Genomic DNA, 14218 nt, shown 5'->3' on the forward strand with positions numbered 1-14218 from the left:
ATCCATGTTGCTGCAAGTGGCAAAATTTCATCTTTCTTTCTAGCTGAGTAGTATTCCATTGTGTATATCTATACCACATCTTCTATAGCCACTCATTTTTCATTGAGCATTTAGGTTGTTTCCATAGCTTGGCTATTGTAAATAGTGCTGCAATTAATTTAAAGGTGGATATATCTTCAGATTCATAGTCTTTGTTTTGATACTTGGGAGTGGAAATGCTAGACTATATGGTAGATCTATTTCTAACATTTTGAGAAGCCTCTGAACTATTTTTCCTTAGAGCTTGGATCAGTTTACAGTCCCAGCAGCTGTGTGGGTAGGTTCTTCTTTCTCCACATCCTTATCAACACTTGTTGTTTTTTGTCTTTTTTTTGTGGGCCGTTTTCACAGGTGTGAGTTGACATTTCATTGTGATTTATAGTCCACTTATAATCAGAGAGAACAAGCATTTTTTCATTGTTTGTTGGCCTTCTGTATGTCTTCTTTGGAGAAATCTTTATTCAGATTTGGCTTATTTTTTGATTGGGTTTTCTTGTTGTTGAGCTATATAAATGTTATTTGTAGCCTCAATTTGGATGTATGGCATATGAATATTCTTATGCTGTTCAGTAGGGTTTTTTTGTTTGTTTTATTGCAGTTTCTTTAACTGGGCAGAAGTTTTTGAGACTAATGTAGCCCATTTGTTAATTTTGCTTTTATTTCCCTTGCCTTGTAGTCTAGTCTTTAAAGACATCTCTGTAACCAATGTTGTGGAATCTTTTGCCTATGTTTTTTCTTTGTATTTTACGGTTGTGAGTTAACGTTCAAGTCTTTGATCCATTTCATGTTTATTTTTGTGTATGGTGTGAGATAGTGGTATAACTTCCTTTTTTTGCCTCTAGCTGTGCAGTTTTCTCAAAACCGTTTGTTGAAGAGATAACTTTTTTAGCTTGAAGCAAAATGTGAGAGGCTTACGTTGATTAGAGCTTTTACCATTTGAGTCTAAAGTCATTATATATATATATAATATATATGTGTGTGTGTGAGTATATAGAGTGTGTATATATATATATATACACACTCACACACATGCATATATATATACCTATATATACTTTAAAATTTTTGGCTAGAGTGTTGAATATTACCTCTAATATGTAAGGGCACTTATACTGCAATTATACTTTTCAGGCCTTGGTCCAGCTCACAAAACTATTTTCAGTTTCAAAGTTGATATTAAAATTTGTAGGTTTTTTTAGATAAATGAAAGTAGTATACTTTGCAAACTCATAGTAAGTGAAATTTAGATGTATCTTATTTCTCTCATGTTTTGTTCAACCACTTTCACTTGCTGTATTATGCAGTTATGTGGTATGGAGTATATGTTATCTTTGCAAATAAACTCTTATACTAAGATCATCCATACCTCAGCATGCATCCTTATTGAATAAATTTTTCAATAGGAAATTTAATTTACAGAATCTTCATCCCACTTGATTTTTACTTTTTCAAAAACTATATATAAATTGCTATTCTCAATGGCTTACTCCCACTTTAGAATTTTCACTTGACAGAATCCTTCTTCCCATCTTCTTTATTACTCTGTTGATTTCCACATTACTTCTTATTCATTATTTTGTATCAGGAAAGGCTTTGTCTTGTTGCAGTTACTTGAACACTGCTGTTTGGGTCTATTTTATATCATGTATATGATCCTTTTAATATAGAGTGAGTTTTTCATTATTTTGTCCCTCAAAGCAGAAAACATTCCTTAGGCTGAAAACATCCCTGAGACATACACTATTACTTTTTTGTTTATCTGTTATACAGAGCTTGGCACAGTCTGAGGTGGTGATGACTAGTGGTATTAAAGGAGTATTGTGGCCCTCCTTGCTTTACTGAAGTCCTAGGTTGATGTAATGGCCACTCATTCACTCTTTTATACATTCATGCTATACACAAGACAATGTGAGTATCTGTGGGAGAGGCAAGGATGAATAGGATTTCTTTGTCCTCAAAGAAATTTTGAAGACCTAAAATTAGGACATATTAAAGTCACATTTCCATAGTATTGAATGAGTTTTCACATAATACATTTAATACTTTTCGTTATTACAACCAGATTTATATTGTGATAGAGGTTGTCTAGTTGATTCAGACTTTCTTTTTGCTTTAACATGTTATAAGAATTTAATGACTATTTTAGGAGTCTTGATCAATGACATCAATGAATGATAGCTTTTATAGAGCTACTGTTTCTAAATTGTGATGAGAGAAGGTTTTTCATCTTGGAAGATAGAAAAATTTGGGGCAGAAGAGGTTTGAATGGACTTATTCTAGTATTGTTAAGAGCAGATTAGGATGCAACTTCCTGGAGACTTGGAAAGAATGTTAGATGTTGGGAAGAGTCCCCCCACCAAAAAAAAAAAAAAATGTGGAAAGATACTAATGACAGATTTTTGTTTATTTCAAAATCTGAGAATATGTGCTTTTTGTTGTCTCTCTTTTTTTTGCCCCCCATAAAATTATAACTTTGGACTAGTTATAACTAGGGATATAGTTCATCTATCTAATGAGAATGAAGTTTTTGCAGGCTAATCTCTAAAGGACTTGACAAATGTCGTGTTGTTTTTATGAAAAAATGTGTTCTACCTTTCAAGTGATTTATTGGTAGATACTAGGAAGGTAACTGGTCTTATTTGTCTGTAACTGATAATAGTAGTCAAAAATAATATACCTTTCCTAGGACTGACCTCTTTCAATTGTAGCAATTTGGCATACTATCAAAAATCTGTTCTTTTGCTACCTGGCTCTGATAGAGATAGTAATTTATAGTTGCATGGAGAGACACAGTTATAAGTATAGGTAGGATAGCACGTGAGATAACTAAGAGTACCAAGTTCTGGTTCCATCATCCTCACCTTTAACCAGTTGGACTTCAGCAATGAACTGAACCTCTCTGGGTTTGAGTTTCCTGCTTTATTCAAAATTGAAATAACAACTACCTCATTCTTCTTATAGTTTGGTAATATTAAATAATAGTTAAAAGTTTGAAAAACATAATACATGACATGAATATTTACTTCTGATAGTAATACAATATGGAAAGATATTTGTAAATTATCATTCACAATTTTTACCTGAATTATATGCTTACTATATATATGAAGATTTTTGTTTTAATTTTAATGGAAATTGAGTTATATTTATCTTCTTGAACAATCAAATAAGGATTTAAGGTTGAAATTATGTTTCTTTAGATAAATTAACTTTGAAGATTCCTTGGAAGAACCTTTATGGAGAAGCAGTTGTTGCAACCCTGGAGGGATTATATCTGCTTGTTGTCCCTGGAGCAAGTATGTTATTTTAGGTTATAACCATTTAGTAACATCATGGTGAAATTAAATTGGTACCTAGGTTTATGTATATATTTAATAAGACACATGTTAATTTAAATAAACTAGTTACATACATATATGTACATGTACACATACATTTTATACATACACAAATACTGCCACTTTATAGATAAAAAACTTTTATATTTTTGAAATGAATAATTTTAATAATTTATTATTCTATTTTTGTGACAAATTATTTTGTGATTAAGTCATCCTAGTAAGTAGAGATGCAGTTGGCAAATTTACTTTTAGGGATGCTAATGAAATTAGTTTTGAAATATGTAGGGGTATGTTAATTTACAGATTTTAAGATTAGAAATTTTCCCCCTATTTTGTTGTTTTTGATTTTGAGTGAATATTCTCTCAAATCTGTATAAAATATGTATTTTTTTATTATATATTATAATATTTGAATTTTAATGAGGATTTCAAAGCAGTGATTTTTTTTTTTTTAAGATTTATTTATTTGTGCATACAGAACTGGGGTACAGGCCAGAGGCTTAGGGGCTGCGAGAGGCATCACCAGAGACAGAGTGGGGAGCAGAACAGGCAGATAGACGAAGTACACTGCTGAGGGGAGCAGCGGGCGGGTCAGGAGAGGTCTGCTGCGCCATGTGGTCACCTCCGGGGCAGGCGGGAATCGAACTCATGCGGAAGTGGCTTTAGCTTCTTAGTGCTGTGCTTTAACCCGCTGCGCCACCAGGGAGGGCCAGCAGTGATACTTATTTAATATCTTTCATTACTAATGTTTTTCAGTTATAAAAACATATTAATAAAAGCTTGCATATTTTTAGGGATAAATTGTTATACTATCTCTACCATAATACAAACACAATTTTAATTTTTACGTTTTACTTTTCTGTCTTTACTATATGCATACTTGAGGTGATGTAGCATTTACCACATTACATGTACAGTAAGACTGACTTTTTCATTTAGTTGTATATATTTATTATGTTTCAGTTTTCCTAGTAATAGTGATGCTTTTAAAAGACTATATGATATTCTGTTGTGGGATGTTATTTTTCACTTTTACAGTGAATATTATAAATATATCCTTCATATAGATATCTTTTAAAAATTCTTTTGTATCATTTGTTTGGGATGCATTATCAGAAATGAGATTACTAGTTAAAAAGGGCTCATATATTTATGATTGTTGACATATTTTGAATTACCTTATGAAAATCTGTCAATCTATATTGATATCAACTGTTATTTCATATTACATTTTTTGATAATTTCTCAAAATGTTACCACTCAGATGTAATACTAGCAATATCCTGATGTATTTTCTGCCTTTCCTTTCTTTTATCTTTCTTCTCACCTTTCCCCCCTTATATCCTTTTCCCTATTCCTTTCTTTTTGCTGTTGTTAAAGATGTCTTTACTTATGCATACAAGTTTATATACATTTTTTAAAAATAAAACTAATCTAAAGATTACAGCTGCTTTTTCTGACTTACAAGAGAAAATTCCTCACATCTTTCTCTCTCTCTCACACACACACAATCATGAAGCTGAACCTTTGATAATTGTATTTCTTTATATTTGAATTATTTATTTTTAGGTATTAAATATGATGCAGAAAAAGAAGAAAAATCCTTGCAAGATATTAAACGAAGAGAACTATGCCGAATTGAAGAAGCCCTTCAAAAAGCAACAGAGAAAGGTACAATAAGTTTCTGTTTTAGATAGACTTAGCTATATCTACATTTTATATTTATTAAGTGCATTACAAAGAGGAAGATTTAATTAGCCATCATAGCTAAAGTTCCAAAGAAAGAATCTTCCTTTTAAATCTTAAAATTTTTATATCATTAGAAATTTTAGTGACTTGTATTTAAGGATCACTGCCCATATCTGTAAATTTAATTTTTCCACTTTTCTTTTATAAAGATTTATTTATTTATACATATAGAAGTGGGGTACAGGCCAAAGATATAGGGTGGGGTAAGATGATTCACCAGAGACAGAGTGGGGAGCAGAATAGGCAGATATACTGAAATACACTGCTGAAGGGAGCAGCCGGTGGGTCAGGAGAGGTCTGCCCCACCTTAGGTCCCCCGCCTGGCCAGGTATGGAACTCATGCTGCAGTGGCTTTGATAGCTATATAGTGCTGCGTTTTAACGCATTGCAGCACCAGAGAGGGCCCAATTTTTCCACTTTTCTTAACCAGTCATTTTTGTCATGCTACTTTTTTTAAACTTTCCAGATTCTTTAAGTTTTTGTAGGCCTATTTAATTTTGCTGTAGGTTAATAGTTTTTTTTGCCTCTATTTTCACCTGTGTTCTTGGAAGCTAATGAGGTTCAGCATATTAGTATGTTGAAATAATTTTGAGAGGAAATATGCATTAATTCTTTTCTTAACTGTATTTCTTTATATTATATAGGATATTAAAAAAAAACTTTATTCTTCAAATTTTCAGCTGCTTCATACCTTGCCTCAAGTTTTAACTCTTTTTTGTGTGTGAAAAATAAATCTGGCAACTAATTTGATTTGTTTATGGATTAGAAATAAAAGTAAGGTGAAAATAAAGTAGCCTATATAGTGATTATTTGAAGAACTTTTTTAAATCCTGAGGTTTATTTTTCTTTCTTTCAAGTCAAATCATATCTCAGTTGTTGATTGGACATGAGAATTACTAGTATTTGGATCATGTTTGTGTCATTTGTTGTTTTGTGTAGATATTTCTGTGATGAAGGAAGGTATCAGAAATATTAAGGAATTTTTCTTTCAAAGGATTTTAATTAAAGGTGATAGAAAATATATTTTAGATATAGTAAAATTTCTTTCCTAAACTGACATATAGATGAAGAAGAAATTTCTTTTTAAAATAGCTTGTTTATTGAAGTTCTTAATCAATGACCTTTATTCTTCTTACCCAAGTATTTTATCTTGTATAGAAATTTTGATTCTTTTACAAAATATACTCAAATACTTCAAGTACAGAGACTACTTAAATGAAGGAAATTTTTTAAAAAGCCTAAATGTTTTTCCCTTTCTCTTTTTATACTGACACATATTTTGTCTTGTTCCTGAAGCTTAAGAATCTGTGTTATGTGAAAACAGTTTTCTTTGCTACTTTCATGTTCCATGTAACAAAATAGTTATCCGATTTTATTTTATGATAATTCATTGTGGTTATTTCTTTTTATTCACTTTTAGTTTATTAGTATATGTAGAAATAACTCTACAAATGAAAGTAAATGCATTGAGAGCACTGGAATTTAATTTCTTTTTTAAAACTATACAGATTTAATGCATTTTCTTAAATAATTATATTCACCCATAGGTATGTTAACACATGCACATATAACAATACAGCATGCAATTGTATGCATATTAATAAATAAGTTATATTTTCCCATTTGAGAAGAAACCCCACACTCCTCCTTTTTGTGTTTTAGATGGAAGTAACTGGGATTGCTAAAAAAATATTTTGGTCTTTCTTGTGAATTGTTAGAAAAGACATGATATATTCCTGTTTCAGTGGTAAAAATTGCAAAAATGATAACCTGCTGTACATTTTGTACTAAGTGCCTACGAAGCTTTGTTTCTGGGTCTTCAGAGATGTTGTTAAGTATGATTTGATATATCTATAGGGAAGGAAGATCTGTAATATTAATTTATGTAAAGGGGACTATTGGACTTATGTAATATATAATAATTATATTGTAGCTTCTTGGATGATAAAATTTAAATTTTGGCAGTAAAGCTAAACTTCAGAAAGTGAAATAGTTCTTACCTTATGTTTGATTTATCAGCAAGATGTTCTGAAAATAAAAGAGATGAATTCAGTATTTGGAAAGTATGTGAGATTGTTTTTCCCTAAAAGCATACAATATAATTTTGTAATGTGATTTACATTGCATATAGGTATTTTTTTCTAGTTTCTGTGACTGTGGATAACTTTTTCATGTTGATATTATTTATGTTATAAAAGATAATCTTGGCTTGGAGATGGTTGGCATTTCACTATAATTAGTAGACAGCTATAGCTTAATTACCATACTTTAGTTTTTCAGACTTATTAGTTTCTACTAATTTCTTGACTTTAAAAGCACCATTACATATGTATAGGGTCTCAGAGAGCTCAGGAAGTGATTTCATTGTAAGTAGCAGATGATGAGAATGAAAGCAAAGTCCTCATGTTGTATATATAAATGTATTTTTACTTAATTTATTTACTTTGTTATATTAGAGTTCTGCATACTGTTGTGTCGGGAAAAACAGAAATGGAAATGCTCAATTTTCCCTTTTTTTGCATAGAAGAGCTTGGGTGTAGGCCAGATGTTGGAGTTGGGGGTAAGAGGATTCACCAGAAACAAAGTATGGAGCAGAGCAGGCGGAGCCACTGAAATAAACTGCTAAAGGGAGCAATGGGTGAGACAGGAGCCGTCAGCTGCATCATATGTGGACTAGCTCCCTGGCCTGGGATCAAATTCAGACCTTATAGGTGATAGCACTGAGGTTTAACCCCAAGGCCAGCAGGGGGTCCCAATTTTCCATAGTTTTTGAGAGTCTGCTTAAGTGTAAAAGTAAACTCCTTGATGCTTTTCTCCTTTTATTTCATTGTAGTTAAGTTAATTTTCCTGGAAATGCTGTAACAAAGGAAAGAGAAAGATTAAACTCCTAATGAGGGCAAAGATTCTCAAATGCTGTAGGTGCTCTATTTAAATATTCATTTTATCAAAGTAATAATATACATATACTTTCAAATTAGGTAATTTTGCCATTGGGAATTTGGCAGTTCCCTGTTCATCCTTCTCTACCATTCAGACACACTTCTTAGAGGGAATGATCATTTTTGAAATACTAACATTCTGTGATCTAATTTACTAGTATAAGGCATTATATAGGATTTTCTGTTATGATGTTAAGAGTTTACCTCTCTCACCATCTCCATTCAGTCTAAATTTCCCTGTCTTAAGATAAAAAATTTTCACCAATCACTACTCAGAATTTACAAAATTGTATAGGTCAAATGATTATATATATTTTTGCATGTAGTTTTTTGTTTATCTTGAATTTATAAATGCTTTCTTTTGTTCTTTCATCTCTGTAAATTTACCTTCAATGTGTCTCAGATACCACATGAAAGCTACCTGTCATATGAGTACCAATATTATTTTCTAATTGCTAGAACCCATTTGTTGGTTCTTTTTTCTGTCCCCTTTCTCTCTTGGCAGTATCCCCCTAAACTGTTTTTTATTTTGTTGTTGTTGTTCCTGCTATCCATTTGTCATTCTGGAACTGGTATTCATTGCTTATCAGTGTTTAATCCACTATTTCCTGGGTCCCTGACTTTTAATAGTTTTTTAAAAAAGATTTATTTATTTATGCGTACAGAACTGGGGTACACACCAGAGGTGCAGGGGCAGTGAGAGGATTCCACACTGACAGAGTGGGGAGCTGAACAAGCAGATTTATTAAATACACTGTTGAGGGGAGTAGTAGGCCTCAAGACAGGAGAGGTCTGCTGCACCATGTGGGTCACCTCTGGGGCCAGGGATCCAACTTGCATTGCAATTGCTGCTGCTAGCTTACAGTGCTGCGTCCTAATCCTTTGTGCCACTAGGGAGGGCCAATAATTTTTTAAAATTATTTTAACTTGTATGTCAAGAGTATATCTAATAGCTTTTAAGAAAGAATATGCTACATATAATTTAAAAAATTTTTCTCAGTCTGAAAGTCTTTATATTTTACTTCCGTACTTGTTTAATTTGATTGGGGATAGAGTGCTAGGCTTAAAATTAGAATTTTGAAGGCAGTGTCTTCTAACTTTCATATACTTTTGAGTAATGATCCCAGTGTGCTCTACCCATTATTGGAAACACAAAAGTTAGAAAATTCCTGGGTCATGTTGTCAAAGACCTTATATTTTAGTTGGAAAAATAAGATACATATAATTAACAGGAAAAAGTACTGAGTCATATGAAAGAGGTATAGATAGAGTGTAAAGGGAATATAGAATGGACATGTCATGCTTAGTTAGCGTCAGATAAAAGTAGACACTGTAAAACAGGTATACATTTCACTGTATTTTAAGAATGAGTATGCAGAAAGCAAAGAGGGATTTCTATATAGATGGATGGTGAAGTTGGAAAACTATAGAACATATATGGAAACAGCTAATAATTTGGGAGCTTGCTATTAATTAGTTTAGTGTAAATTGGGACCCTAACTTTAAGTCAGTTTAAAAAGATTTTACTGATATAACGATAGTAATGTTGACAGTAGCTATTATTTATTGAGTATTAACTACTTGTCAGTTATTCTTCAAAATGCTTGATTTGAATCAACTCATTTAATAGTCATTACTCTATGATATAATTAAGAAAGCTGAAAGTTAAAGTGGTTGTCCTAGGTCACATAGTAAATGATAGAGTTTCAACCTCGTATGGCTGTAGATTTGATACTCAGAACCCTGAGTGTTACTGTGTACTTTAATCTGTAGCCCTTGGAGTCAGTAAGCTTTCCTTTTTCAAAAATGCAGGAAATGACGCAATCAGAACTGTGATTTAGGGTGGTTAGATTTGCTGGTTTGGGGGAGAAAAATGGAAGTTGTGCTATTATTAGTGGATAAAATGCATTCAGACAGTTTATCTAAAAGGAATAAATCACATTAAAGTAAGGTCAGTTCACTTCAGATGACTCTTAAGTTAGTGTAAATATTGTCAGCAAATGGCTAATATGGAAAGATGATAGACAAAAAAGAGAACTAAAATGTCATATTTTTGCTGTTTGAAGTTTTTTTTTTAAAAGATTTATTTATTTATTCGTACAGAACTGGGGTACAGGCCAGAGATGCAGAGGGTGAGAGGATTCACCAGAGACAGAGCGGGAAGCAGAACAGGCAGATCTACGAAGTACACGGCTGAGGGGAGCAGCGGGCGGGTCAGGAGAGGTCTGCCACGCCATGTGGTCTCCTCCGGGGCAGGCGGGAATCGAACTCATCCGGAAGTGGCTTAGTTTCTTAGTGCAGTGCTTTAACCCGCTGCGCCCCTAGGGAGGGCCTGCTGTTTGAGGTTTTTTTAAGTAATTCAGTGAGATGTTAGCTACAGTTCATATTTGTCTGCCTTGCTTAGTTTGAAACTATTGTAGCTTTAATTTTTTAGGATTTTTGTTTAATATTATGAAAATAAAGTTTGTATAATGGAAGAAGGAAAATGTTTTTTCTGTGAATATTTCCTTAGAAATAAATGGTTTTGGTGTCCACAAATTTTAATTGTCCTTTACTTGATTTATAATTCTTTGAGATTATACATTTTACATATAAAATTAAAGGAATCCTTTTAATGCTTTGCATTTTGGTTATTGCTGCCATGCGGATGTAGGCGCACATTCAGGGGAGTTCATATATGGCTTGGAAAACTTTGTTTACAAGGACATCAAGCCTGGTGCGTATGCATGGTTAATTATGTTAAGTTATATAGAAAATTATATTTTCATCCATGCCTGTGCTTTTAAGTCTATTTGATGATGCACTGTCATTTGAGTAAATATGGAAATGTAATTCATGTTTCCCCCTTTATCATCATTTCCTTTCCCCTATTTTCTGTGGTATTGATTCATTCAATAAATACTTAGTATCTTGTGGAAAGCACTGTGTAGGTGTTGAGTGCTCATGGGGTCAAACAAATCTAATTCAATGTCATCATGATGGTTATAATTTGACCTTTAAAAAGCTTTCTAATCAAGCAATTATTCTGTTGCAGTTGTTTTCAAACTATTAAAATACATTAAGTTGACTTTTTTTTAAAAAATAATTCATTCATTTATTCACTCATAGAACTTAAGGGTAGGCCAGAAGTGTGGGAGATGAGAGGATTCACCAGATACAGAATGGGGAGTAGAACAGGTGGATATACTGAAATACATTGCTGAGGGGACTAGTGAGTGAGTCAGGAGAGGTCTGCTGCAAAGTATGTGTGTTAACTCCCTGCCCTGGGATCGAACTCATTCTGAAATGGTAATTAGTGCTGAAACTTAAAACTCCTCCATCACCAGGAAAACCCTGGACTTTTTTTTAGGATGTTCTCCTCTGGCTTTCTTCTCATGTCTTTCTTGATTTCTTCTCCTCACTAAGCAGCTCTGGAGGCACTCTAAACCACCATCCTGTATAGCATAGTGAAAGTTGCAACTTTACAAATGTCAAATTTCTAGTTTGAGAGTGTTAGGCTCTACATTTTTGTATTCTAGGAAATCTATCATGTACATATATTAAAACTATAACTTCCAGTATTTTAAATAATAGTTTGATTTACTAAACTTTGTTTTCTATAACTTTTAGAAGCTTGTTATACTCATTTACTGTACTTAAAATGTGTTTTAATTGCATGATAAGCAATGTCTGCATCTCAAAATTTTAAGTGATAAGCATTATGATGCAGTTACTTCTGCAACTAGAAACTTCTTTAATATTTAATTTTATTATAGCAGTTGGAAGAATTTGCATGGTAAAATTCACAGCATTGAATAAAATTACTCTGAAATCAGTTTTCCTCTTAGCAAATCTGCCTTTTTGCTATGTCTGTTTATGCTACTTTGTTTTGTGCTTACTTTGATAAATGTAAAAGATAACATGGAGATATATATGGCAAACTGTCCCATTTTTATTTTATTTTATAACAGTTTATTTTTACATCATTTTGTACATTTTTTTTTTCCATCTCAATTGTAATCCCTACGGGTTTCCCATCACCAAGTCACCCATGTGCCATCACCATAATCCCATGCACTTCCTTCCCCACCCCCCTACCCCTGTTTTTGATCCCATTCCCCACTCCACCCCTGCAAAATGTCTCTGGTATATGGTTGTTCATTATTTTTGTTATTTTCTTGCCTGGTCCATTATACTCCTGCTATGAGTGAAACCATCCAGTATTTTTCTTTCTCTTTCTGGCTTATCTCACTAAGCATGGTCTTTTCCAGCTCCATCCAAGTTGCTGCAAAAGACATGTGTTTCTTTTTTTTTGGTTCCATTGTATATATGTACCACATCTTTTTAATTCAGTCATCTACTTTTGGGCATTTGGGCTGCTTCCATGTTTTTCCAATTGTAAATAAAGCAGCAATAAACATGGGAGTGCAGGTATCTTTTTGAATCATGTTTTTGTGTGTTTTGGGTAGATACCTAGGAGTGGGATTGCTGGGTCGTAGGGAAGCTCCATGTTTAGCAGTTTGAGGAACTTCCAAACAACAAACTGTCCCATTTTGTAGGTTTTAATTGAGCCAGCTTTCTGTGGCCAGTCAGTGTCAGTGTTTTCTGAATCTGCCCAGAGCAATCTTCTTGAACACAGATTCCAGTGGTGCATTCGAAACAAAATCATTGAATAGCATTGTTAAAAACAAAACAAAACAACAAAACAATAACAAAGCTCACAATAAAGGAAAACCTAATTTACTTGAAAATTAGAATTTACTTTAAAAAAATTGTCTTAGCCTGGATAAAATGGCCCAGAATATTGATGGTTCTGCAGTGAGAATAGTTAATTTTCTTCCTTTCTTCCTAAATAATTTCCTTCACTTGCCTGGATCCTAATGTGTACTTTGTGATCATTTGGCTTTTTTAGTTTTTCTGTGTATCCCTTACTCAGCTGATATCTTTTAAAAATTAGCTCTTCTAGAGAAGTAGTTCTTAAAGAGTCAGAACTGTTTTCAAAATAATGTTAAGACATTATCTAGTTTTCTCTGCATTTATACTTGCCCTGATGAAGCAAAGCAGTGGTGTATAAAATGACTGGCTGCTTTAGCCTCTATTAAGGCAGTGTACTAGTAGTGATTATGTTACAGAGCAACTCTTAAGAAATGGTTTGTCTGACTGTGGGTCCTCACCCATGTGCATAAAAGGAATTTATAATAAGACTTAACTGCAGGCATACACAAAAACGTTAATAAAGGGTTTATTTACAAAAGGAGAAATGACGAAATGAATAACTCAGGGAGAAAGAGAGGGAGATAAATTGGTGAATGCATCCAACAAGTTCTCCTGAGCTGAAATCCCAAAAGCAAGCTGAAAGTGGGTAAAAACCAAGAGCCCAGAGCCAAGAGCCAAGAGACCCCCAAAGCACATGTCTGGTTATATACCAGACCTGGCTGCTCAACTCTACCCTCAGTTCCCAGCAATCCTCCCTTCCATGATGATGACGTTGTGGGATTTGTAGTTCCAGATGGCTTGATCTCTTTGGTCTGGAGTGGGGGTGTATCCACAAAACTGTCTCTGAAGTTCATTCAGGATATCCTTTCTCCTCAATTCTGATAACCATTATTGAACCCTCACAGTAAAAACCAAAACTAAGCAACAACAAAGGGTCACTTTCACCTAAGAATGTCCTTCATGAAATAGGGAAAATTTAATTTCAATAATATTTTTTGTGACAAAAAAGGAAGCAGGTATAGATATTTCTGCAGACTAAGTTAGGATAATTGTCTCAAAGAAGTGCTGAACTTGTATGACTTGTTGGCTGAATTACTTGTTTTTTTCATTTTTACTTGGATAACAGACAATTCTGTTTAGATTTCTGTGTTTAGAGGACACTGCAGCAAAACAACTTTAAGAAAAAGCGTGTCAATTTTTTGCCTTCAATGATAAAATTTGAGATTTTGAGCAAAAAATCTTGAAAATTTTGTATTAATAAAATGACTTAACATTTGGAACGTTTACATAATTCTGTGAAGCAGTATCATCAGTGCATGATGATAAATTATGCATGTGTAAAGTGTTCCTTTAAACTGCAGTCCATCAGGTTTTTTTTTTTTTTTTAAATATTTATTTATTTGGCCCTCCCTGGTGGCACAGCAGGTTAAAGCACAGCACTGAGAATCTAAAGCC

The 14218-nt window shown here is 33.2% G+C and overlaps 1 protein-coding gene across 1 annotated transcript in view; it reads left to right on the top strand.

The window, feature by feature from the left end:
• VPS13C (vacuolar protein sorting 13 homolog C (S. cerevisiae)) overlaps positions 1-14218 on the top strand; it is a 138625-nt gene that overhangs the window by 13591 nt on the left and 110816 nt on the right. Inside the window, 3 exon segments of the mRNA XM_012728680.1 lie at positions 3240-3335; positions 4950-5051; positions 10722-10784. Coding sequence (XP_012584134.1) covers positions 3240-3335; positions 4950-5051; positions 10722-10784 — 261 coding nt within the window.

The sequence above is a fragment of the Condylura cristata genome, unplaced genomic scaffold, assembly GCF_000260355.1.
Source record: "Condylura cristata isolate star-nosed mole 26May11 unplaced genomic scaffold, ConCri1.0 scaffold00023, whole genome shotgun sequence".
Classification (NCBI taxonomy): Eukaryota; Metazoa; Chordata; class Mammalia; order Eulipotyphla; family Talpidae; genus Condylura; species Condylura cristata.